Source organism: Phaethon aethereus (assembly GCF_964289735.1).
Source record: "Phaethon aethereus genome assembly, chromosome: 17".
NCBI classification, from domain to species: Eukaryota; Metazoa; Chordata; class Aves; order Phaethontiformes; family Phaethontidae; genus Phaethon; species Phaethon aethereus.
The window spans coordinates 14,895,797-14,917,892 of record NC_138593.1 but is presented as its reverse complement, the minus strand read 5'-3'; the positions used below and the strand labels follow the sequence as shown (position 1 = coordinate 14,917,892).

At 64.2% G+C, this 22,096-nt stretch overlaps 2 protein-coding genes across 2 annotated transcripts; both read left to right on the top strand.

The window, feature by feature from the left end:
- Positions 1 to 4,929: 4,929 nt before the first annotated feature.
- TBC1D10A (TBC1 domain family member 10A) lies at positions 4,930 to 14,784 on the top strand (the record flags this gene model as incomplete). The annotated part of the gene is made up of 9 exons (XM_082007670.1): positions 4,930 to 5,135; positions 8,382 to 8,481; positions 11,417 to 11,524; positions 11,858 to 11,964; positions 12,721 to 12,835; positions 13,098 to 13,163; positions 13,472 to 13,661; positions 14,004 to 14,158; positions 14,392 to 14,784. The coding sequence occupies 9 exons, from the start codon at positions 4,930 to 4,932 to the stop codon at positions 14,782 to 14,784; spliced, it is 1,440 nt and encodes a 479-aa protein (XP_081863796.1).
- A 1,728-nt stretch (positions 14,785 to 16,512) lies between these two features.
- Positions 16,513 to 21,472, top strand: CASTOR1 (cytosolic arginine sensor for mTORC1 subunit 1; the record flags this gene model as incomplete). The annotated part of the gene is made up of 9 exons (XM_082007590.1): positions 16,513 to 16,625; positions 16,741 to 16,811; positions 19,283 to 19,476; positions 19,631 to 19,763; positions 19,999 to 20,122; positions 20,792 to 20,905; positions 20,998 to 21,080; positions 21,229 to 21,323; positions 21,407 to 21,472. The coding sequence occupies 9 exons, from the start codon at positions 16,513 to 16,515 to the stop codon at positions 21,470 to 21,472; spliced, it is 993 nt and encodes a 330-aa protein (XP_081863716.1).
- Between the last annotated feature and the right edge of the window lie 624 nt (positions 21,473 to 22,096).

The following is a 22,096-nucleotide window of genomic DNA, read 5'->3' as shown; positions in this document are numbered from 1 at the left end:
GCTTTGTATTTGACTGGAAAGAGCAATGCAGTGCTACTGACAAGTTTAGTAAGATAGTACTCTTCTGTAATTAAAGGCAGTGAGAGGTAGGTCTATAGTAATGTAAAAGAGAACTAAAACTGCCAATAAGCTTTTAAGCCGATGACTTGCTAAGCTGGAGATGCAAGGAGATTTAATATATCAATGTCAGCATGGTAGTATGATAATGCAGTGTATTCCATAACAACATGAACTAAATGTTAACCTGAATTCCTTCCTGAGGAGTGCCATCGTTGTGGGTTGAATTTTAAGTCCTTTAAGAAGGCTGTATGGTTTTCCTGGACATCTGCACAGAGAAGATGTCTCCTGTTTAATGCTTCATATGTTCACTCTGCAATACTGTGAATGGCACACAAAAGGAGGGACTAATGAGAGAAATCCAACTAAGTGTTCTATTTTGGTAACAAGTAACTTTCTCAGTGGTGAGGCAAATGCATTTCTGTGTGTTCACTGACAAGTCGAGATACGTGGCTAGTTTTGGAAATAAATAATTTGTGGCTATGTGTCTATAAATTTGTCTGCCGCTCTTATCATAGTCCTGAGCGTCCTTGCCTGTTAGAGACGTTATCTTTTTTTCCTCTAGGGTCCGGTCACGGTCAAAGTTCAGGTTCCCAACATGCAGGACAAGACGGAATGGAAACTGAATGGCCAAGTGTTGGTGTTCACCCTGCCACTCTCAGACCAGGCATGTAGCTTATTAACCTGGCCTCTACCCCTTCTTGTTTTGCTACCGAGTTTCTTCGCTTTGAGAACAGCAGCCGACCTGCATAGCAGGAGCTGTAAAACTCTGGATGTTCCCCATGCTGTGGCCTCTTGCCCAGCAGGGTTGCGTGGCTGGGGGAGCGGCGCTGGTCATCTGTGCAGTGGGGGGGAAAAAAAAAGCCTAAGCAAGCTCTTTGGTTCTTCCTAGGTGTCTGTTATAAAGGTTAAGATCCACGAGGCCACAGGGATGCCAGCTGGGAAACAGAAGCTGCAGTATGAGGTGGGTATGAGCCCTTCAGATGCTGTTTGTTACTTCAGTGCTTTCTCATACACAAACTGACTTTTTACAAGAAGAAGTTGTACTGAGATATCAGGAAGAGCAGAGGGAATGTTTTTCCTGGCTGTGCAGCACACTTGGTTACAGAACTGCACACTGTTACAGCAGGACAGGCCTTTCGTCAGCGGACCTTTGTGTTGCTGCTGCAGATGAACCTTCTAAGCTTGATGGCTTTCTCTGAAATCAGCCTGTTTTTCTACTGGGAGTTTTTGACATTTAAATGCAGCAGTCTGCTCCCACTGATCTGTCACGTGTCCTCTGGAAGGTGGGCACGAGTACTGTGGAACCTTGGCAGCTCTGAAAAGACTTTCTCCAAAACACAGAAGGGAAGCGATCTCTCGCCCTTCCTCTTGAGATTGGAGCTGTTAGAAAAGCACCGTTCCTTTTTAATAACTTGTTTCCAGTCATGCATGTGCACAGGCACAACCCGCTGCCTAAGCAGTGGACTTTGTGCACTTGCCTCCTCAGGAGTGCATCTACAGGCAGATACTGTGTTAACCCTTAGGGAGAAAGGAAGCTTAACTGATACTTTTCTTTTAAGGGAAAAAAAGGAAAAAGAAAGGGGGCACACAGAGTGGAGCCTAAATAACTTCACTAGGTGGTGACTGTCTTTATCTATATGTTTGTAGGGGTATGTAGTGTCTGTTTACCCTTGCATCATTCCCAGCATACCCACCTCCTCTGGCACCCATCTTCTGAGACACTGGGATCTCCCCAGGGCTGGTCAAAGCCTGCCGTGTTCTAAGAGTAGGGCCAGGGAGGCTTTGTCGGCTGGGGTTTTGTGGGAAGGGAGCGTTATGATTTCTGCTGTGACTGCCTTTTTTTTCTTTTCTGCTCCCCTCAGGGCATCTTCATCAAGGATTCAAACTCCTTGGCTTATTACAACATGACAAGTGGCTCTCTGATTCACCTGGCACTCAAAGAAAGAGGAGGCAGAAAGAAGTAGGAGCCGTGGAGCCCAGAGACGTAACATGGCTGCATTGCCACTTGTGTAACCCCAACCCTTTGAATCCTCCAGCCTTTTAGGGGCTACTGCAACTGTCTGCCAGCTCTGGTTTGAAAAGAGAAATGATGAACGCCGTGTTTGGGTGGCTCTTGGGAGAAGGGAAGTTGACAGAGCCCTGAAATGTGTAAATGTAGTGACCTAGTATGTGACTGCAGCAGTCTGTTAGCGATCGATGCTTCACTTGAGTGCTGAATCCCCTCGTAAGCAACGTTGAGGTCATGCCCAGCTTAGTCTAGATCCATCTTTGAGGGATTTATACTGGCCAAGAACATCACCTGTCTGACTACAGTGCTTGTTGCTGCATTTAAGCTTTTTCTAATTGAAAACTTCTTCCTTCTCAACATACGTACTAAGCCCCTTGTTCTTCCTCTGTCTCCAAACTATCTGCAAAGCACCTCTCTCGCTTACCCAGACATGGAAGTTTATCCTCCCTCCGCATGAGTGTACGTGGCTGTTCCCTGTGGTAAAGGAGAGCTGGGTCTGTGTATGCTGAATGGCCTCGTGCTTCTCCTGTACAGCCTGTGATTTGTTTTAATAAACACGCGTCTCGGTGCAGGACTCTGTCTGTTGCAGCTCTCGTTCCTTGGGTTTTAGGTTTTTTCAATGGAGATGTGCCTGGCTTCAGGGCGTTTGGATGGGGTTGCGGGGAAATACATTGGGGTTTTGTCATTAAGCAGTTTACTATAGGAAATCCTTTTATTTTCTAGGAAAGGCTGCAAGAAAAGCATTTTGTTAAAATTTCCCTAGTGCTGCACAGCTATTCCTGAATGTAAAGCATGTATATACAAATGCGTGTGTCTGTGTATGGAGGCAGAAGGACTACTTTGAACTTAGTCAGAATTTATTGGAAAATGTGTTTTACACTTTAAATCTTGCAGCTGGCATCTCTTGGTTCTGGAGAGCATGCAAGTCTGGAAAATAGGTTATTCCTGTACCTTCAGTCAGAGCTGTGCTGCAGTTTGATACAACATAACGCAGAGCAAAGTTAATCTACGGTGAGATCATTAGGTGCCAAGGAAGAAGCGGTTGTCTGGGTACCTCTGCTCCTCTTTTGGGATAATCCAAAGCCATGGATTTATTTAGTGATGGTCAGGCATTACAGGAACATCCCATTTACCTTATTCTGTGCTTAGCAGGGGAGAGAGATTCAGCAGGAGGGAAGAGCCAACGTCCTCCCCCCTCGTCGTGCCACTCTCGAGGGCTGGCGGGAGCCCTGTTGCTGTAGGGAAGGTGCCTGGCACTGGTCCCCTGGCCACAGTGGCCAACTGCTGTCTTTGACAGATGCCCACATGTCTGCAAGCGCTGCGGAGTGTAGTTGCACAAGGGCAGCCTGCTGTAGGGTGCCAGATCTGGAGTGTCTTGGGAGGTGCGGGCAGGGGCTGTGGACGGATGGTGGGTGTAGGGGTGCTCCTGCCCTGCAGGAAGGTGGGAGAATTCCCTTCTGCTTTTAAAAACTAGACAATAGAAAACAAAACTGGGCAGTGAGTGGTGTTCTCCAGAGTTGATGGAGGAAAAACAAAAAAAATCTGCAAAGAAAGCTCTGAAATGGAGAAGTCATGTTTTTACATCCGCTGTGGGGCCCTAATGTGATGGGATTGCACTTGAGGTCATCCAGCTTCCCTTCCCCAGCGGTGCTCAGTGGCGTGAGCCACCATGGTGCTTGGTGCGTGAGGAGCTCCCCGCTCAGACGTGCATCTCCTCGATGTCTCTGGCTGAGCGCTGCGCTGGTGCTGAGGTGACGTTTTCAGCCAAGCCCCTTTTACCAGCTGGGCAGGGCTGAGCTCCTGGCCTGGCGTTCTGGCAGGAAAATGTCCTGCTCTAAATAGCTAGTGTGGAGCCTTGCCAGCCTCTTTCTATCTAAATATTACTGATAAATGTTGTAGCAAACTGCGTGTGTATATCTGGTACAAAACAACTGTTATCGGAGCCTTCCACTTCAGCGGGGGAGGACACGCAGGGCTCGGGTGGCCAGAAGAAGCTGGAAGTAGGTGGAGTTGTTGCTGACTTCAATGAGCCTCGGTCCTTTGGCAGCTCACCCAGCGCCTTACCTGCTTGGAGAGGGAGGAAAGCCCCATTCTTTGCTGTTCAAGGGAGAAAAGCGAGCGAGAAGCTGCCGGAGGTGGGCTGGAGCCTCACCCGCGGCAGGTCCCAACAGTCCCGGACCCGGCGCTGTCACCCGGTAGCTTACAGATCCTTTTGGGCTTCGTGTTTTGCAGATCTGGGCCAGTTTTGCCTGTCCGGGCTGATGGGGATGAGGCCGTTGTTGGACGGGTACCGCCGGCTGCGGGGTGCAGGGAGCCGCGGGGCCGGGGCAGGTTTCGGGCAACCACGGTGTGCCCCTGGCTTCAGCGCGTCCCCCGGCCGGGGCACGGTCAGCCCGAAGGGGCAACGGCCCGGCCCCAGTGCCGCCCCAGTGCCGCCCCAGTGCCGCCCCAGTGCCGCCCCAGTGCCGCCCCAGTGCCGCCCCAGTGCCGCCCCAGTGCCGCCCCAGTGCCGCCCCAGTGCCGCCCCAGTGCCGCCCCGCCATGGCCCCGGCCCGTTCCCAGCCCCAGCGCTGCCCCACGCCCAGTGGCCCCGCCCCTCGTGTACGTAGGCCCTCCACCCTTGTTGGCACCGGTGGAGGCGGGGGCAGGGTCTTGACAGACAGCTCCCTCCCCGCCGCTTGACCAATTGTCTCCCGGAGCGGGCCGGTCCCCGTCGCTGTCCGTGCGGCTGATTGGTCGAGAAGGCCGTTCCCGCCCAATGGCGGCGCGGCACGGGGGCGTGTCTCGGCGGGTGGGGGGCGTGGCCGCCGCCGTGGCCGCGGCATGGAGGAGCGGCCGCGCCGCCGCTGAGCCGCGCCGCCATGGCCAAGAGCCGCGGGGGCGGTGGGCCCGGCTCGCCCGGCGGCCGGCACCACAGCCTGGCTGGGACCCGCGAGAGCCTGGCCGAACCGGGCGGCGACGAGCTTAGCTCCCTCGGATCCGACTCTGAGGTCAACGGTGGCGGCCCCGAGGAGCGGCGCGTCGACAAGTTCGGCTTCATCGTCGGCAGCCGCAGCGCCGAGGGGCCGTGAGTGGGGCTGGGGCCGGGGTGGGCCGCGCCTCTCGAGGCGTTGAGGGCCGGGGGGAGCCGTCTTGAGCCCGGCTGGAGCCGCCACCGGCCGCTCAGCCCCCCGCAGGGCTGGGCCGCGGGGCCTCGGCTGCCGGGCCCGGCCGGTAGCGGCTCTTCCCGCCCCGGCGGCGGGTGGGTGTCCCCGCCCACGGCTCTGGGCCTTGGGGCCGCTCCCCAGCGCCCCGCGGGCAGCCCGGTCCGCGCCCCAGCGAGGCAGCAGCTCCTGGGGCGGGTTGCGGGTGACAGGCCCACGGGTGAGCGCCCACGCCGCGGCTCCGAGACCTCTTTGGCTCTGTCTGGCTGCGGAGGAGCCAGTGTGGGCTCATGCCGGTGCCGCGGCGTGGGGCCGGTGGGTGCCCCGAGTGTCCCCTGCTTGCTGGGCAGCGCTTCCGTGAGGTGTTTAAATTCCCCCGGGGGAGTGGGGCAGGGGCCTTCCGCTGCCACGGCCGTCCCCGGTGCGTGCCTGTGGCGGGGGCCGCAGAAGCAGGGACGTGAACAAGAGCCCCAAAAGAGCCGGTTCCAGCTTTGTCCCGACTCTCCTGCCTCAATGAGCGGGACGGGCTGGAAACGGCGTCCGCCTTGGGTGCGGGAGGGAGCGCTGGGCGCTGCCGGCAGCGCCGGGGCCTCCTTGCCGAGGTCAGTGCCTGGTAACCTCCAGGCCTCTTCTCCTCCAAGCGCTGGATTCTGGCGTATTTTTGGCCGCTGTCAGGCGACGACCTGCTGGGGGAACCAGCATCGGCAGCCGCGGGCGAAGGTGCCATGGTGAGGCGGCACTGGCTGGCCTCCCTCCTCCTCGGAAGCCTTCGGAGGAAGCGTGGCTGCCAAAATCAGCTGTGAGCAGCCCGCGGCCGTGCTGGCCCGAGGCGCTGGGCCCCGGGGCGGTGCCGGCACCCAGGAATGCGTTCTGGGCTGCCGGCAAGCTGGTTCGGCAGCGTGTTTGGTGTTTGCCTTCCTGGCCGTGGTTTCGCAGCGACACCCGCAGAAGCGCAGGATCACAGCGGGACGACGCGTGGCAGCCTGGGATGTTCCCTGGAGCGGGCTCCCCTGCGGTTTGCCCACCTGTGTGCTCTGGTGTCAGTTGGGCCCCGTGCCTCAGTTTCCGCATCTACGAGGAGCAAAGCCTTGGCCCCTCCTGAGCCTGCGGGCGTTGCTTGGCCGGTCTGCGGGGCGGGAAGGCACCGAAGGTTTGATTGCTGGTGCTGGGCAAGGTGCATTGCTCTGGGTGATAAACCCCGTCCCTGCGCGCTTAGCACTGCAGGAGTGGGGTGGCCTCTCCTGCCTGGGGTGCTGCACCCCGTCCTGCCCACACACTGTGTTTTGAGGGTGCTTTGGATGTCCCGGCTGTTGTCCCCAAGGCTGTCCCTGGGTGCTTGGGGTGGATGTCCCTGTGCTGAGGTTCAGCAGGCAGTGCCTCCCTCAGATGGAGCTCCTGGTGCTGGAGGCGAGTGGGATTGCCAACGGCATGGTGGCTGCGGTCACTTGGGGCTGAGCCTTCCTCCCGTGCCCCACAGATGCGCTGGGGCCCAGTCCTGCCCTCCTTCAGCGCTTTTATCTGCTCTCTGTCTCTCCAGAAGTGGATAAACAGAAGCGCACGGCCTCCATCTGTGTCTGGCAGAACCAGGGTCCCTCAAGCTGGAAGCGTTTTGGGGAAGCACAAGGGAGGGCAAGCGGAGTGTGCCGGCACCCACGGGGGGCCTGGGGGCACCAGGAAGGGCCGAGCTGCGGGGTTGTCACCCACAGCGCGGGTGCGGAGGAGCACCTTCCCTGTGCAGGGCACTTTGCTGCCTGCTGGCCTGGGATGCCCCCGCCTCGGCCATCTGAAATGCCTCCGGTCCTTGCTCTGTGCCCGCTGCCAAGCAGCCATCAGCTGGTAACAGCTTCCAGTCTGGGCTGGCCAGGCTCCAGCAGGCCCGTGGCCAGGTCCTGTATCCAGCATCCAGTGCTCCCGAGCTTCCCACGCCTCGGAGAGCCCCAGCTCCTCCGGCTGCCCCGGCTCATGGCCAGCGCTCCCTTCGTCCCCGTGCCGGGCTGTGCTGCTGGCGGCCGTGTCCAGCCTGTGCTGGGGAGGGGGGGTGGCCGTGCCGAGCAAAGCGGATCCCTTCAGAGAGGGTTTGCCTTCCAAAACAATCGCTTTTGGCCCTGTCTGACCCGCTGCAGTGGGTGGGACCCAGCAGGGAAGGGCTGGGCCGGGCGCAGGGCAGTGCTGCCAGCTGGATGCGGCCCTGGGCTCTCTGTGCCGCTTGCTTTCCGGCTCCTAACGCAGATAGGACCGGGAGGCAGCAGGGCCTATGTGTCCTGCAGTGGGGCTGGGTGCTCTGCACCTCCCCAGGGGATGCTCAGTGCCCAGACCGCTGTCCTTAGCTCCTCAGGAAGGATCTGGCCACTCCTGGGATTGGCACGGCTGTGGGACAGTGCAGAGCTGAGCCCAGGAAGGCATCGAGTCTGCTGAAGTTGGCCCTTCTCCACTGACAGCTCGAAAGAGGTTCTGCGCTCCCCGGGATGCACACGCCCAGGGCCTGGCCGAGCTCTCTGTCCCTCTGGCTTCTCCCTGATAAAAGGCCGAGGGTGCCCGGCTGTGGAGGCCATGGAGCCGGCTGCCCCGTTGCCGGCTTTGGCACTGCGGCAGCATCCCCGCCTACCTCGGCAGGGTTAAATCGGATTCCCCGGCCAGGCTGAGCCGTCGCTGGAAAATACTCCCCTCCCTCTTGGGGCACCCTTGGCTGGGCTCAGTGCCGGGCCCGGCACAGCGCCAGGTTTTTGGGGTGCAAGCATGACCGGGGCCATGCAGATGACATGATGCTTATGGCCCTGGCTTTCTCCATCTGCAGCCAGCCCCCGCGGTGGGGATCGGACCTTGCCCAGCTCAGCTAATGGCTCTGGCTGCGCTCCCTGGTTGCTTGCCTTCCTGGCATGCCCTTCTCTCTGGGCACAGGTCCCCAGGGACGCTCGAGCACACGGTGGGTGCAGCACAGGGTGCTCCCAAGAGGTTTTGAACTGTTGGGGAGTTGGGGCTGCGCTGGCACGGTGATTTCACGGGTGGTGAGTGCTTCCGGCAGCGCTGAGCAGCTGCCGAAGCACCGGCGCTCTTGAGCGTGTCCTGGCCAGGCTCTGTGCTTGCAGGGAGCAGCCGAGGGGCCGGGGGGGCTCCGCGATGCAGGGAGGGCTTGCAGCCTTGCTGACCGGCCTCTTCCCGCCGTCCCGCAGGCTGGAGGAGGTGCCTTTGGAGGTGCTACGGCAGCGGGAGTCCAAGTGGCTCGACATGCTCAACAACTGGGACAAGTGGATGGCCAAAAAACACAAGAAGGTAAGTGACGGCCTTGTCCCCTGGGGCTGCCCCGGCGCAGCTGCGCAGGCGGGAGGAGGCAGCGGGGAGGGAGGGCGGCAGCAGCCGTGTCCCCTTGAGGCTTTGGGGCAGCCTGCGTGTCACCAGGTCCCCACGGACAGACGCGGTGCCTTTGGATGATGCTGTTGGCTTGAATGGGCTGTTCCCTCCCCGTGACGCTTCTCATGGCGGGAGGGAAGCTGGGGCTTGCGGGGGGCTGAGCCTGTGGTCCCCGAGCCAGCCCGCTCCTGCCCCGTCTGCTCCCAGCCGGGCTGGAGCCTTCCTCGGGCTCCTTTGGCTGCCCGCAGGCAGCCATGGGAATTGTTCAGTCATGGAAACTTCTGGCCTGTGCATCTTGTAGACCAAAAAAAGCTCCGGCTAGGAAATGTTTGAGCCTGATGTGCATGATGCTGGTCTGCAAGCTGGGGTCCCCAGGAGACGCGTGCTGGTGCGTGCTGGGGCTTGGTCTGTTGGTGCTCACTGACCTCCTGAGCCTGCGAACGAGGCAGAGGTGGGATGCAGCAAGTCCCGGCTCGCTGCTGTATGTCCATTGGAAGCGGTGAGGCTGCTGGCGCGGGCCAGCAGTGCCTGAGAGCGGACAAAGGGCCTCCTCCTCCTCCCCGCTGGCAGAGCCTCCTGGCACCGCTCCGTGTGCTGTGCTCCCGGAGTGCCGTCCCCGCTCGGTCAACAGCGTAGAAATCCCTCATCTGTTTCTTGGATGCTTGCAAATGATTTGGGAGAGCTTTTTGGGATGCGGCAGGCAGGCACTTTGTTCTGCGGGCGGTTTCCGCTGTGCTCTGGCCATGCCACGGCATGGCCTCTGGGCACGGGTGAATGCTCCAGCAGCTGTATGTCTGGCAGAGGAGCTCCCTTGTGCATGGGCTGAGCTCCTGGGGGGCTCTGTGGGGCTGATGTACTGTGTAGTCTGTCCTGCAGCAAAAATCCATGCCCAGAGCCTCTGAGGTCTTCTGTGGAGAGCTGCTCCATGCCCAGAGCCCTGGTGCTGCTCAGGGAAGGGTGCCAGGCCTGGCCCTCGGGTGCTGTCGACTGTCCCTGCTCTGGCAGGAGCCCGGCTGCTTTGGTACGGGGCCACACAGCGTGGCTCAGGCTCCGCTGCTTCAGAGGAGCTCCCTGTGCCTCTGAAAAACCCCCGGTGCTTTTCTGGCTGCCTTGCCTGGGGTTGGCTGATAGCCCAGGGATCTCTTAGGCCAGCTCCTGCCAGGCTCGCTCACACCTTCACCGCTCCGGGATCCCAAAATGCTCCCTCCTTTGCCCGCCTGGCCCAGATCCCAGCGGAGCCGCGACCCCGCGTCCTTCGTGGCGCTGAGCCGTGCCAGCGCCGCATGCCGCTCCTTGCCCTTTCCAGCCAGACCGAAGGAGAGCAGACGCGTGGGCAGCTCCCACTGTTCTCTGGGGGCGGGCAGCGCTCCGACCGCTCTTTGCTTTCGCATCCCTCTGCCCAGGCGTGCTCCTGGGCCCCGGAAGGGCATGGTGGGATCCCGAGGGCTGGGTATCCCCAGCGTAGGGGCGATGGCGGGACCCCTGCGGAGCCAAGGGGATGAGATGCTCTGCCGCTTGGCCCCGGCCACGCTGAGCCTGGCCAGCTGGAGGGGCTGCTGGACCGAAACCCAGCAAGGCGGCTTCCTTCCTGGCAGCTTAGCCAGCAGGAAGGGGAGCCGGCTCTAAAAGGGAGCCGTCAGCAGCAGCAGAGCTGCCCGCAGCCGCCCTGGGCATCGCCCGCCGTGTTTCCTGCGAGCACAAAGGCCCCGCAAGTCCCAGGACCTGCCCGGGTAAACAAGCAGCGCTGCGGCGAGGGAGCAGCAAACCCTCCCGGGGACATGGCGTTACCACCACGCTGGGCCGGGCTCCTTGGAAACACAACCACCTGCTCCTGAGTTACACCAGCAAACAGGGAAAAGGAGCCCTGGGCAGGCAGGAGAGACCCAAGGAGGCTTTGGGAGCTGTTGGCACGGCTCGCAGAGCCCTGGCACCTCTCCGGCAATTGGCACGTGCCGCCCAAGCGAGGACACAAGGCGTGGAGGCCGTGCAGGGTTTTATGTGGGGTAACTGCTGAAAGCGCCGGTCCTGTGGAGCCCCACCTTGCTGTGGGCTGTGGGGATGGTGCTGCTCCTTCCCCAGGAGTCGGAGAGGGACATGTTGGGGGGGAGGTCTCTGGTTTTGGCCCCTGCCGGTGCGCTGGCAGCGGCAAGGTTAAGCCAGCTCGGCTCACTGTCGCGGGGTAGGTACCGGCGGGTGCTGCCTCGCCTGGACTTTGGTCCTGGCCGGTGCCCTGTGCCAAGGAAGCTGGAGACCGACTGTGGGCATGGAGCCGGCCGTGCGTGGAGCTGAGGCCAGGCCTGCCCTTCTGCCTGGGATGAGCGAGTAGGTAGGCCAAGACCCTCGGCAGGGCATGCCTCCCTGCTCCCCACGGCCCCACGGGTGAGCAGGAGGGCTGGGGGCCAGAGAGCCCTCCCCTGCATCCCCAGTGCTTCCCATGGGCCATGCCAGGGCGGGGAGGTTGCCAGCCGCTCCCCCCCTTGGCTCCAGTGTTTGCTTTTCCAGCTCCCAGCAGGATCCTGCTCTGGGGCAGAGCAGGGCTTGTTTGGAGCTGTTTGCAAGCCACAAAGCCTCGGCCAGGCTCCTGGCAGCCGTCTGCAGCTCCCTCATGCTGGTGCAGCTCTGGCTGCCGTCCGAGCTGGCATGTTAAGTGCCATGCTGGGGAGAAGGGCGTCCCTGCGCTGTCCCGTACGTCTGTGCGACACCAGGCGGTGCGGGGACACATCCCCTTGTACAGGGAGGTGGCAAGGGACCAGCCTGCGACCACGGTGCTGGGCCTGGCTCCCATCTTGCCCCGGGGGCCTCTTTGCTCCCCGCTGCTGCATGCTTTTCCCTGTGACGGCTGTGTCTCTCCCCACAGATCCGGCTGCGGTGCCAGAAGGGGATCCCACCCTCGCTGCGGGGCCGTGCCTGGCAGTACCTCTCCGGCAGCAAGGTTAAGTTGGAGCAGAACATCGGCAAGTTTGACGTGAGTGCCGCCGGGGACTTCCCTGCGCTGCCGGGGAGGGTGTGCTCGTGGAGGGGGGCAGTGCTGGGATGGCTCCTGCTCACTCCAGGGCTGGGGCATCTGTTGGGGTCCCAGACGCTGCTTGTTCCTGCTCTAGGGGGGCCAAGGGGGCTAGCACCCCAGCCAGCGTGGGCTGACCCACGACCTGATGGGGCTCATGTTCAGGGCAGAGCCAGGCCAGCCCCATGGCTGCTCCACTGGCTCCCCTGGGTTTCCTGTGGGCCCCATGTGCCAGAGCGGGGCTGGCACCATGCCGGTGTGGAGTTTTGCTCACCCCAACCCTCTCCTCCTCAGGAACTGGATCTCCTCCCGGGGGACCCAAAGTGGCTGGACGTGATCGAGCGAGATCTCCATCGGCAGTTCCCCTTCCACGAGATGTTTGTCTCGCGCGGAGGCCACGGGTAAGTGGAGCTCCTGTGTGTCCAGTCCTTGGCAGCCACTGGGCTGGACAAGCATTGTGTGGTGGGCACTGTCTATCCCAGCTCATGGAGCTGCAGTGATCCCCCTGCAATCCTCACACCCTCCAGCTCACAGAGCATCCAGGCATGGGCTGAAAACAATGTGGCTTCCCAGGAGCTCGCTGCGTAGGTCGCAGCTCTTGGCACCGGCTCTGACACTCAGCAGGTGGGAATTGCTGTGGCAGAAGGGAGGAGGCGGCCGGCTGTAGCCTCTGTTTTACCAGGGAAATGCTGTTCCCCAGGTGTCGGGAAGTCTCTGTGCTGCTGTGCTTGCAGCTCACTCTGAGCCAGCACCCGTGGGAGATCAGAATCTTAGAGGTCTTTTCCAACCTTAACGATTCTAAGATCATCAAGTCAACCTTCAACCCAACACCACCATGCCCACTAAACCACATCCCGAAGTGCCATTTCTACACGTTTTTTGAACACAGTGGCCATCTCCCTGCCTCGCCTCTTGGATCCAGGCGGGATGGGGCCTCCGTGGGCCGCGCTTCCCAGGGCAGAGCCATGGTTATCGTGTCCCATAGTCCTGAGTTTGTGTCGGAAGGGGATCCCAGCCAGGGACTGGCCCAGGCTCCTGGCGGAAGCGTGGTGGCCGGTGCCGGATCACCATGCAATGCCCAGTGCTGATTTGGCCTGCTCCTGGGGGCCATGTCTGTGCCCTCTCTCCACCTCTCCCTCCCCGGGGTGTCTCTGCAGGCAGCAGGACCTGTTTCGGGTGCTGAAGGCGTACACGCTGTACCGCCCGGAGGAGGGCTACTGCCAGGCCCAGGCCCCCATCGCTGCTGTCCTGCTCATGCACATGCCGGCCGAGGTATGAGCACGTGGCTGGGAGGGCAGGGAGACCCAGTGGCCAGACAGCTGGGACCAGCGGGAGGGTGTGCTGGTGCTCTTTGGGGTGGTGCTGGTGGGCAGGGTGCTCGGCTCACAGCACCCGTTTACCCCAAAGCTCGGCTGGCGCAGGAGGTGCCCTTCGCCCCAGGCGTGCTCTGCCTTCCTCCTGCCCGCTCCCCTGGGGGTGGGGTGGGGGCTGCAGGGACGTCCCGGGTGCTCAACCGCTGTCCCTTGGCTTGCAGCAAGCCTTCTGGTGCCTGGTGCAGATCTGCGAGAAGTACCTCCCTGGCTACTACAGCGAGAAGCTGGTGAGTGAAGGGCGCGCGGTGCCTTCGGCGGTGGCAGGGACCTGTGATGTCCCCAGGCCAAAAGCTCCCCCAGCTCCTCACCCCAGAGGAAGAAGGGAGCTTGGGGAGATCCTGGGTGCTCCCATGGTCTCTGTGTTGTGCCATGGCCCCCAGGAGCATCCCACAGTCAGGGATGGGGGGCTCAGCCTTTGCTGCCGGCATCCGTGGGGCACAGCTCTGCTCCCGTAGCCAGGTCTTGGAGGGTGGGCTCCTCCCAGTGCTGGACCAGGGTTAAGGTGCTCACTGGGGCTGTCATGCTGTCCCTGCAGGAGGCCATTCAGCTGGATGGGCAGATCCTCTTCTCGCTGCTGCACAAGGTCTCGCCCGTGGCCTACAAGCACCTGAGCAAGCAGAAAATCGATCCCATCCTCTACATGACAGAGTGGTTCATGTGCGCCTTCTCCCGCACGCTGCCCTGGAGCTCGGTCCTGCGCGTCTGGGATATGTTCTTCTGCGAAGGTAGAAGCTCCCTGCCATCCTCCTCCTCCTCCTGGAGTGACTGGCTGCAGTCCCCACGGCACGTGGACAGCACTCAGGGCCACGGCAGGAGCACTGCTGCAGCTGCTTGCCTGTGCCTGGCATGTGGGACCTGTTGTAGGGCGGGTTTGGGGCAGCCATGTGCCTGGGGTGGAGACTGGGCTCTTTCTCGGGCTTAGAGGGCACGTGCATCCCAAATGCACCCTCGTGCGTGTTTTTACTGCTAGCAGGACCGGGACCTGGTGCCCCACCGCATCTGAGGGACATAGTGGCAGCGTCCCCTTGTCCTGCCGGGCGCTCGCTGCCTCACCTCTCCCCTTGCAGGGGTGAAGATCATCTTCCGCGTGGGTCTCGTGCTGCTCAAACACACCTTGGGCTCCTCGGACAAGCTCAAGTCCTGCCAGGGCCAGTATGAGACTATGGAGAGGTTGAGGGCCCTCAGCCCCAAGATCATGCAGGAGACCTTCCTGGTGCAGGAGGTGAGGTGCTGGGGAGAGTTTGGGGGCCCAGTGCCACCCAGTTGGCCACACTGCTGGACTGGGCTGCCCCTGGGTGAGCGGAGCTGGTGTGGCATGGGGGCAGTCCCCGAAGGGCTTGAATTTGGGGTTGCCTCTGCCCTGGGGGGCTATCCCACCCCCTGCCCCAGTGGCTGCGGTGCACGGCACCGGCACGGTGGAGGGCGGTGCTGATGGCACGAGTCTGTCCCCCGCAGGTCATCGAGCTGCCGGTGACGGAGCGTCAGATTGAGCGGGAGCACCTGATCCAGCTGAAGAAGTGGCGGGAGTCGCACGGGGAGCTGCAGTGCAAATCCCCCCCGCGCCTGCACGGTGCCAAGGCCATCAGCGAGGCCGAGCCCCCCACCCGCAAGGCGCTGGAGCCCGTCCCCTCCATCATCGTCCCCCCCGGGCCCGCCCCTGTGCCCAAGGCCCGCAAGAGCAAGGAGAAGAGCCGAGAAAAGGGCCCGGCCAGCCCTGCCAACGGCCCTGGGGCTGAGGGCAATGGGGCCCCCGGCTCGGCCCGGGAGCTGCTGCATCCCCAGGTCTCCCCCCACCACCAGTCCAAGGAGAGCCTGAGCTCCCGGGAGAGCGAGGACACGTACTTGTAGGGCCGGCGCGGCGCTGGGTCCGCACCCCGGGCAGCTGGGCTGCGCACGGACCCGGGCGCGAGGACGCTGCTGGGGTCTGTGTGGGCACCCGTGGCACCCAGTGCTGGGGGCTCTGAGCTGGAGGGATGGGGCCGGGCTGGCCAGTGTGGCTGCGTGGGCACAGCATGGTCCCCGGGTGCAGGGTGCCCACTCGGGGTGGGCTCAAAGCCAGGGGCCTTGGCCAGGTGTAGTGACCAAAGGGGCTACCTTTGGTCTGCGCTGGGTGCCCACCCCGGCAGGGTGCTGGCATCACGAGCGGTGGGAACCCTGGCAGGGGGTGGCTGAGCCACCCGAGCTCCCTCCCCATGCCTTGGGGGGCCGGGCTGCCCCTCGGGCCCTTCTCCCTGTCCCAGAGCCCCTCAACCCCCCACCCCCAGGGTCCCTCCCAGAGCCCCCACCCCTCTGCCTGCCCCACGCCGGCCAGGCAGACCCAGACCCAGTTCCTGAGCACTCGCGCCCGGCGCAGGGGGACTGGGGGTACGCGGGGAGCTGGGGGGACCCCTCACCCCCCTCCTCTTTATCTAGCGAGGATATATCAAGCTGTAGCCCTATATGTAGTACCGAATTTACCTACTCACTGAGCCTATTTATTATTCCTCCGTGGCAGTAACCGTTGCAGGACAGGGACTGAGGTTGGGAGCCGCAGGCAGGACGCGCCAGAGGCCGCGGGATTTGATGCCAGACCATGGGGCTAAAGCCCCCCAACCCTGTCCCTGGGCTCCCCATGGCTCAGCGGGTCGAGTGTTCACCCTCGCCAGGGCTCTGCGCCGCCGCCACCCAGCCCGAGGTCCCGGCGGAGGTGAGCTGGGGTGGGTGAGCAGTCGGGCACTACCCGGTTGTGGGGTCCCCTCTCTCCCCGCTGCCCTTCCTGAGGGCTGGGGGCAGCTTTGTAAAATAAAGCGGGGAAAACCGGTTTTGTACAAAGGGGTAAATAAAACAGGATTGTGTAAAGGCGCCTGTGGCTCCCGCCATGTCTTCCCGTCGCCCTCCCCTGCCACGGGCTACAGGGGGGCACAGGCTGCGGGGTGTCATCACCCCTGGGTGCTGGGGAGGGTCCTGCTGCCATCGCCTCTCTGTCCCTGCCCCAGCGGAGCCCCCCAGGGGGGCCGAGGCCCGACCCGGCCTTGCCGTCTCACCCAGCGCTGGGGCTGCTCCTCTTTAAAGGGTAAAGGGGAGAAGGGGAGGGGGCTGAGACCTGCCCCAGCTTGTGACAGCAATGGAGGCTGCCAGGTTCTGGGGGCGGGGGCTCCTCGGGGGCCTGCCATGGGTTGAGCTCCCTTCCCGGCGCCTGGACCTGCCCCTTCTCTCCCCCTGTCACAGCTGCCGTGGCCGAACAGCGCCCGCAGACCCCTAATTCACCCCACGGCGCCCCACCGCTCCGCTTTCCATGCGCAAAATGGTGCCTAGGTCCCCTCCCCCCGCGCTTCCTGCGGGCGGGAATTCTGCCCGGACGGGGCTGCAGGACGGGGCTGCAGGACGGTGCCCGGTGGCGCAGCTGGGGCTGTCGGGGCGCCTCCCCCCCGGGCCGCCATTCGGGCTCCCGGTGGGCCCGGTCGCAGCCTGCCTGCGGCTGCTGGGGGCACCGGGGGCGGGGCCGGGCGGGGCGGGGCGGGCGGTTGCCCCTCCCAGGGGGCGGGGCGGGCCCGCGCTGTCCGCGGCGGCGGCGGGGCCCGGTGCGGCGCGGCCGCCATGGACCTGCACATCCTGGAGCACCGGGTGCGGGTGCTGAGCCTGGCCCGCCGCGGGCTCTGGCTCTACACCCACCCGCTGCTCAAGCTGCTCTTCCTGCCCCAGCGCTGCAGGTACCGGCCTTCCTCCTCCTCCGGTGACCGGCACCGCTCCGGCTTCCCCCCTGTCCCGGTGCCCGGCCCCCGGAGGTGGCGGTGCTGGTGTCGGCAGCACCGGTTTCTTCTTCAGGTGCAAGTTCTTCAGCCTGACGGAGACCCCTGAGGACTACACCATCATGCTAGACGAGGAAGGCTTCAAAGGTACTGTGCGGTGGCTTCTGTGGCCACCCCGTCCCTCGCAGGGTGGGCTGACACCACAGACGCGAGTTGTGCACGTTCTCAGCCCACCCGAGCGCAGCAGCACTCCAGGCCTGGGCCGCAGGGAGCGAGTCCCGGCTTGTAGCGAGGCTCCCTCGGTACATGCCCATCCCCGGGGCTCCTGGCTGCGAAGCGCCCATCCCCTCGGCGCCTGCGCTGGGGATGTACCAGCTTGCCCAGCCAAGGCTGTCCCAGCATGGCTGCCTTCACCCTAATAACCCCCTCTCAGGCAGAGCTGCGTCTCTGCTGGCTCATGGGATCGGGCTGTGAAACCGGTGGGGACGGTCTGTGGCGAGCCTGGCGCCAGCCGAGAGCCTGGCTGCTCCGGGCAGGGGGCGGGTACCTCGCGGGGTGCCCGCAGGCAGCACCCGCACTCCCTGCCCATGCCGGGTGCTGCTGCCAGACCCGCTGCCAGCCGGCCTGTGGCCGCTTCCGCCTGTCCCCCTGCGCAGCGAGGGCCCGGCCGGTACTTTGGTAGAGCAGGACCGATTCTGTGCCTGCCCGGGCTGGCGGGGGTGAGCCCTGCCTGGGGGTGCTGCCTGGCAGCAGGGACCAGGTTTTGGGGTGTCCCGCGAAGGGTTGAGTCCTCACCTCCCTGGGAGGTGTCACTCGGTGGCGTCCCTGCTGACGGTGACCTGACCCAGCGTGTGCCATGGGTCTTGCTGGGGGTCCCGGCCCAGCGGGCTGTGCTGGAGGGGCCGGATCCTGTCCTGGCTTCCCACGCCCAAACCTTCCTGCCGGGGCCGCAGGAGCCAGCCGACGCTTATCACCTTGGACGTGCCCCAAGGAACAAGGGCCAGCGCTCCAGCCACGGGGTGCTCGCTGGCCGCATCCAGCTCCCACCTCCCTCCCCGGCCCTTTGCTCGGGGAAGGGGCTGTGGGGCTGGGCTCCCCGCTCCAGAGCTGGAGCCGTTCCCCACGTATTGTTTTATTTCGGGGCCTGCGGACAAATATTCCTCAATCCCGAGGGGAAGGCGGGAAGTGCTGAACAATGGTCCTGCGAGCCGGCAGCCCCGCTGCGCCGTGTGTACCCCCCCAGGGCTGGGGGGCTGCCAGCGTCCCCCTGCTGTGGGGCTGGGGGGGGACCCCCATCAGCGGAGAGCTGCACCCCCCTTTCTTCCCTCGCGGGTCTGGGTTTAGCCCCGGGGTGGGTGGCACGGGGCGAGCGGGGTCCCCCCCGCGCGCTCACGGCCTCGCCCAGGGTGGTGTTGAAAAGTGATTAAGCGGCGAGCGCTGGGACGGGTCCCCACGTCCCCGTGTGTCCCCCCCGGCCCCGACGCTCGGCCCTGGGCCGGAGCCGACGCTGTTCTGGCGCTTCCTGTGCAGGAACAGGCGCTGGAAACACCCGCCGAGGCCCCCGGCTCCGGCACTGCTCCCGCCCTGCCCTGAGCCGTGGTTCAGGAGTGGGGTACGGAGCCCGTAACATGATGGGGTCCCCCACCATGGGTGCCGGACCTCTCACTGGGGTGACCTGCCTTCCACCACTGGTGTGATGAGTTTGCCTTCTCAGCTAGGCTGGGATACGAGGTGCCTACCCAAGGGCTGGGCGCTCATGTGGGGCCGACTCCCATGGGTGGGGGGAGCGGTTTGGAGACCCCTCGGGTGCCCACCCCACCCTGTCCCTTCCAGGGAGCGCTGTTGGGCAGGGAAGGGGGTGCCAGGATGAGTCCTGGGGCACCATGGCAGCGCCAGCCCCTCTCCTGGGCAGGAGGAGGTGGGGGCGGGGGCGAGCATGGCCCCCGGCCCCCCGGCCTGGGGCAGGAAGGGACCGGCCAGTGCGCGCCCTCCCTGCCAAGAAAAAGCAGCTTTTTGGGAGGCAGCCCTGGCCCCCGGCCAGCCTGGGCTCGGCCCCTCCCCGCCAGGCTGGCACGAGGTGCTGGCACCCCCGGGGTGGCCCTTCCCTCATCCCGGTGCCTGTGTTCCCCCCCACCCCGAGCATCCCTGGGTGCTGGATGCTGGGCTGGGGGCTCCGGGGGGGCAGGGGATGAGCCAGGCAGCCCCAGGGCTCTGACGGTGCCGGTTTTGGGGTGCGGCACACCCCGACGCTCCCTCGCACCCAGCCCAGGGTGCAGGTGTGGGGAGGAGAGACGCGTCCCAGGCTTGGGGGGGGTTGTAGCCTCGGCCCTGCTCATCCCTGCAGCCGAATTCAGAGGCCGTCTCAGTGCGTGGAGCAGCTGAGCCCTGTCTGGCTCATTCCACCTGTGGACGGGGCTGGTCTGCACTCCCAAACCAGCATCTCCAGCCGCACACCTGGGGCTGATCCTGTCCTGGCTCCGCCGGGCCAGCTCTTCTCCCGAGGGACAGCGTGACGTGTGGCGCCTGAGCCAGCGCGAGCCCTGCGGCACGGACGGGACGTTTGGGCTGTGCCAAACCCCCAGGAGCCCCGTGCCTCAGTTTCCCCTTATCCCTCGCAGAGCTGCCGCCCTCCGAGTTCATGCAGGTGGCGGATTCGACGTGGCTGGTGCTCAGCGTCGTCTCCAACGGTCGAGCACCCTCCGGCTGCCAGGCCACCGGCGTCACCAAGATCGCCAGGTCGGTCATCGCGCCGCTGGCCGAGCACCACGTCTCGGTGCTGATGCTCTCCACCTACCAGACCGACTTCATCCTGGTGAGCGCCGGGCGAGGACGGGGACGGCGGTGCCTCGTCCCACCGGGGCGCTGGCTCCAGCGGAGCTGGGTGGGGACCGCGCTGTCCCCGGCCGGCAGCGGGGGGGCTGCGGGGAGGGGTGGCGGTGCCGGCCTGATCCCGCACCCCCGGCCAGGTGCGGGAGCGGGACCTGCCGGTGGTGATCCACACGCTGGCGGGGGAGTTTGACATCTACAAGGAGGAGAGCGGTGAGTGCGTCCCTGTCACCTGCGACGACGTGAGCAATGGCTTCCTCAAGCCCAAGCCAGGTGAGTGACGCCAGGTCCCATTGTCCCCCAGGGCCACCCTGTCCTCAGGGCCACCCCATCCCCGCCGAGATGCTCCAGCTCCCGCCGGCGGTACCCGCATCCTTGGGGGACCCCCAGGGCCACCCCTCTGCGCCCCGAGGGGTGCCGGGCTGTGGCTGCGGTGGCCACGGGGTGGCACTGCGGTACTGTCCCCAAGCTGTCCCCAGTGCCTGACGGGTGCTTCTCCCCCTGCCAGCCGCCAGCCCCACGCTGCACCCCGTGCAGAGCCCCCAGACCCGCTTCTGCGTCCTGACCGTGGCCCCCGACACGCTGCCCGCCATCGCCACCATGCTCATCGACGTCCTCTTTTACTCCCACAGGTGGGTCCCAGCGATGGGGACACGGTGGTGGCCCCTCGCCCGGTGCCACCTGAACTGCGGTGATGTGTCCCCCTCCTTGCTCCCAGTGGCTTTTCAAGCTCTGGGTGTGTTTTGCAAACTGTTTTTTTCCCTCCTGAGCGTGCTGGGGGGGTGTAGCCACGTGGGTGCTGTGGGTCCTGCTGCCACCGTGGGAGATGGGAGCCCCGAGGTGACCCAGGGGAGGAGCCCCCCCATTGCCGCAAAGCCCAGGGAGGGGGGATTGTGAAATGGGAGAGGGTTGATTGCAAAAGGCCGGTGGGAATGGTGCTGCGGCGCGGTGATGCACCTGGCTGGGACCTCCCATGTCCCCTGGGATGGGGTTCCTTCTGGTGGGTCACCCTCCTGCTCCAGAGGCACCGCAGCATTTTGGGAATGCCCCAAGACCCGGTGTCACTGCTGTCCTGCCTGCGGCCGGCACCCGCTGTCCCCCAGCGCAGCAGCGCTGCGAGCTGCAGACCCGGCAGGTAGCACCTGCTCCCGCCGCCCCTCTCCTTCCCCCTCGCCGGCTCACCCTGCAGCATCCCAACATGATCCTCAAAGACACCCAGTGCCACCACCAAGCCCTTGTACTCCCAATTTTGGCGGTGACTCCTGCCTGTGGCTCTTCCCTCCCCCCACCCCACTCTGCAGCCCCCCAAGGGAGGCTGGCGCCAGCAGCCAGGACCTCGACTCCATCACCTTCTTCGCCTTCTCCCTCATCGAGGGCTACATCTCCATCGTGATGGATGCCGAAACCCAGAAGCGGTAGGTGCTGTCCGTGGGCCTGTCCATCCGTCCATCTGTCCCCGGGGCTTGGGGCTCTGGGAGGGGGGGTTACAATCAGGTCCCCCCCTCAGGTTCCCCAGTGACCTGCTGCTGACCAGCTCGACGGGGGAGCTGTGGCGGATGGTGCGGATCGGCGGGCAGCCCTTGGGCTTCGGTGAGTGTGGCCACGGTGGCCGTGTGTCCCCCCCTCACCGTGCCAGCACCACCTGGGGGGTGCTTCGGGGTGACGCTCTCCCTGCACGTCCCCGTGGCTGTGCCACCGGGGCCACCGCTCACCCCGGGCTCCCTTTGCCCCCCCCCAGACGAGTGCGGCATCGTGGCGCAGATCGCCGAGCCCCTGGCCGCCGCCGACATATCGGCGTATTACATCAGCACCTTCAACTTCGATCACGCCTTGGTGAGCCCCTGCCCCTCCCCGGGGGCCCGCCGCGGTGGGGGCGTCCCCCCGGGGCTGACGCCCGCTCTGTCCCCCCGCGGCAGGTCCCCGAGGAGGGCATCGCCGAGGTCATCCAGCTGCTGCAGCAGCGCCAGGAGAGCGGCAGATAGCGGCCGGCTGTCCCCACGCCGGGTGGCCCAGCGCGGTGGCACGGTGGGCTCCCCCTTCCTTCCCCCCCCCCCCCCTTATTTTTTAATTTGAAGGCTCCCCCCCCGCCCCGGTGTGGGGCAGAGCCGGGTGCAGCATCGCTCCCTGCCTGCTGGGAACGGAGGGACGTGTTGGCTTCGGGGACCTGGTGGCCTCGTGGCAGTGGGACAGTGTCCGGGGGAGGGGGGGCGGTCCCCTCCATGCCACCCCGCGGGCGAGGCCGAAGGGCAGCACCCACCGTGCCATCCTCTGCCCCCAAGGTTGGGGGGCTCGGGAGGAGAGCAGGTGTCCCCGGGGACCTGCGGGGGGGGGGGACGGGGGGACACATGCCAGAGATGGCGGGACGTGTCCCCACGCCCTGTGTGTGTCCCCACGACTGGTCCCTTTGGGGCGGGGGGGGCGGCTGTGATGCTCTGGGGTACCCCATGGCCGGTAAAAGTGTCCCCAAGGCGGGGATTCCCCCCCGGCACCCCAAAAATCTCCAGCGCAGAGATGGGGAGCTGCAGTTCAGCCCCAGCCCCGTGTCCCCTCCGGGATGGCCCCACACCCCTGCCTGGGCCGGCGCATATCGGGGGGGGCCATGGTGA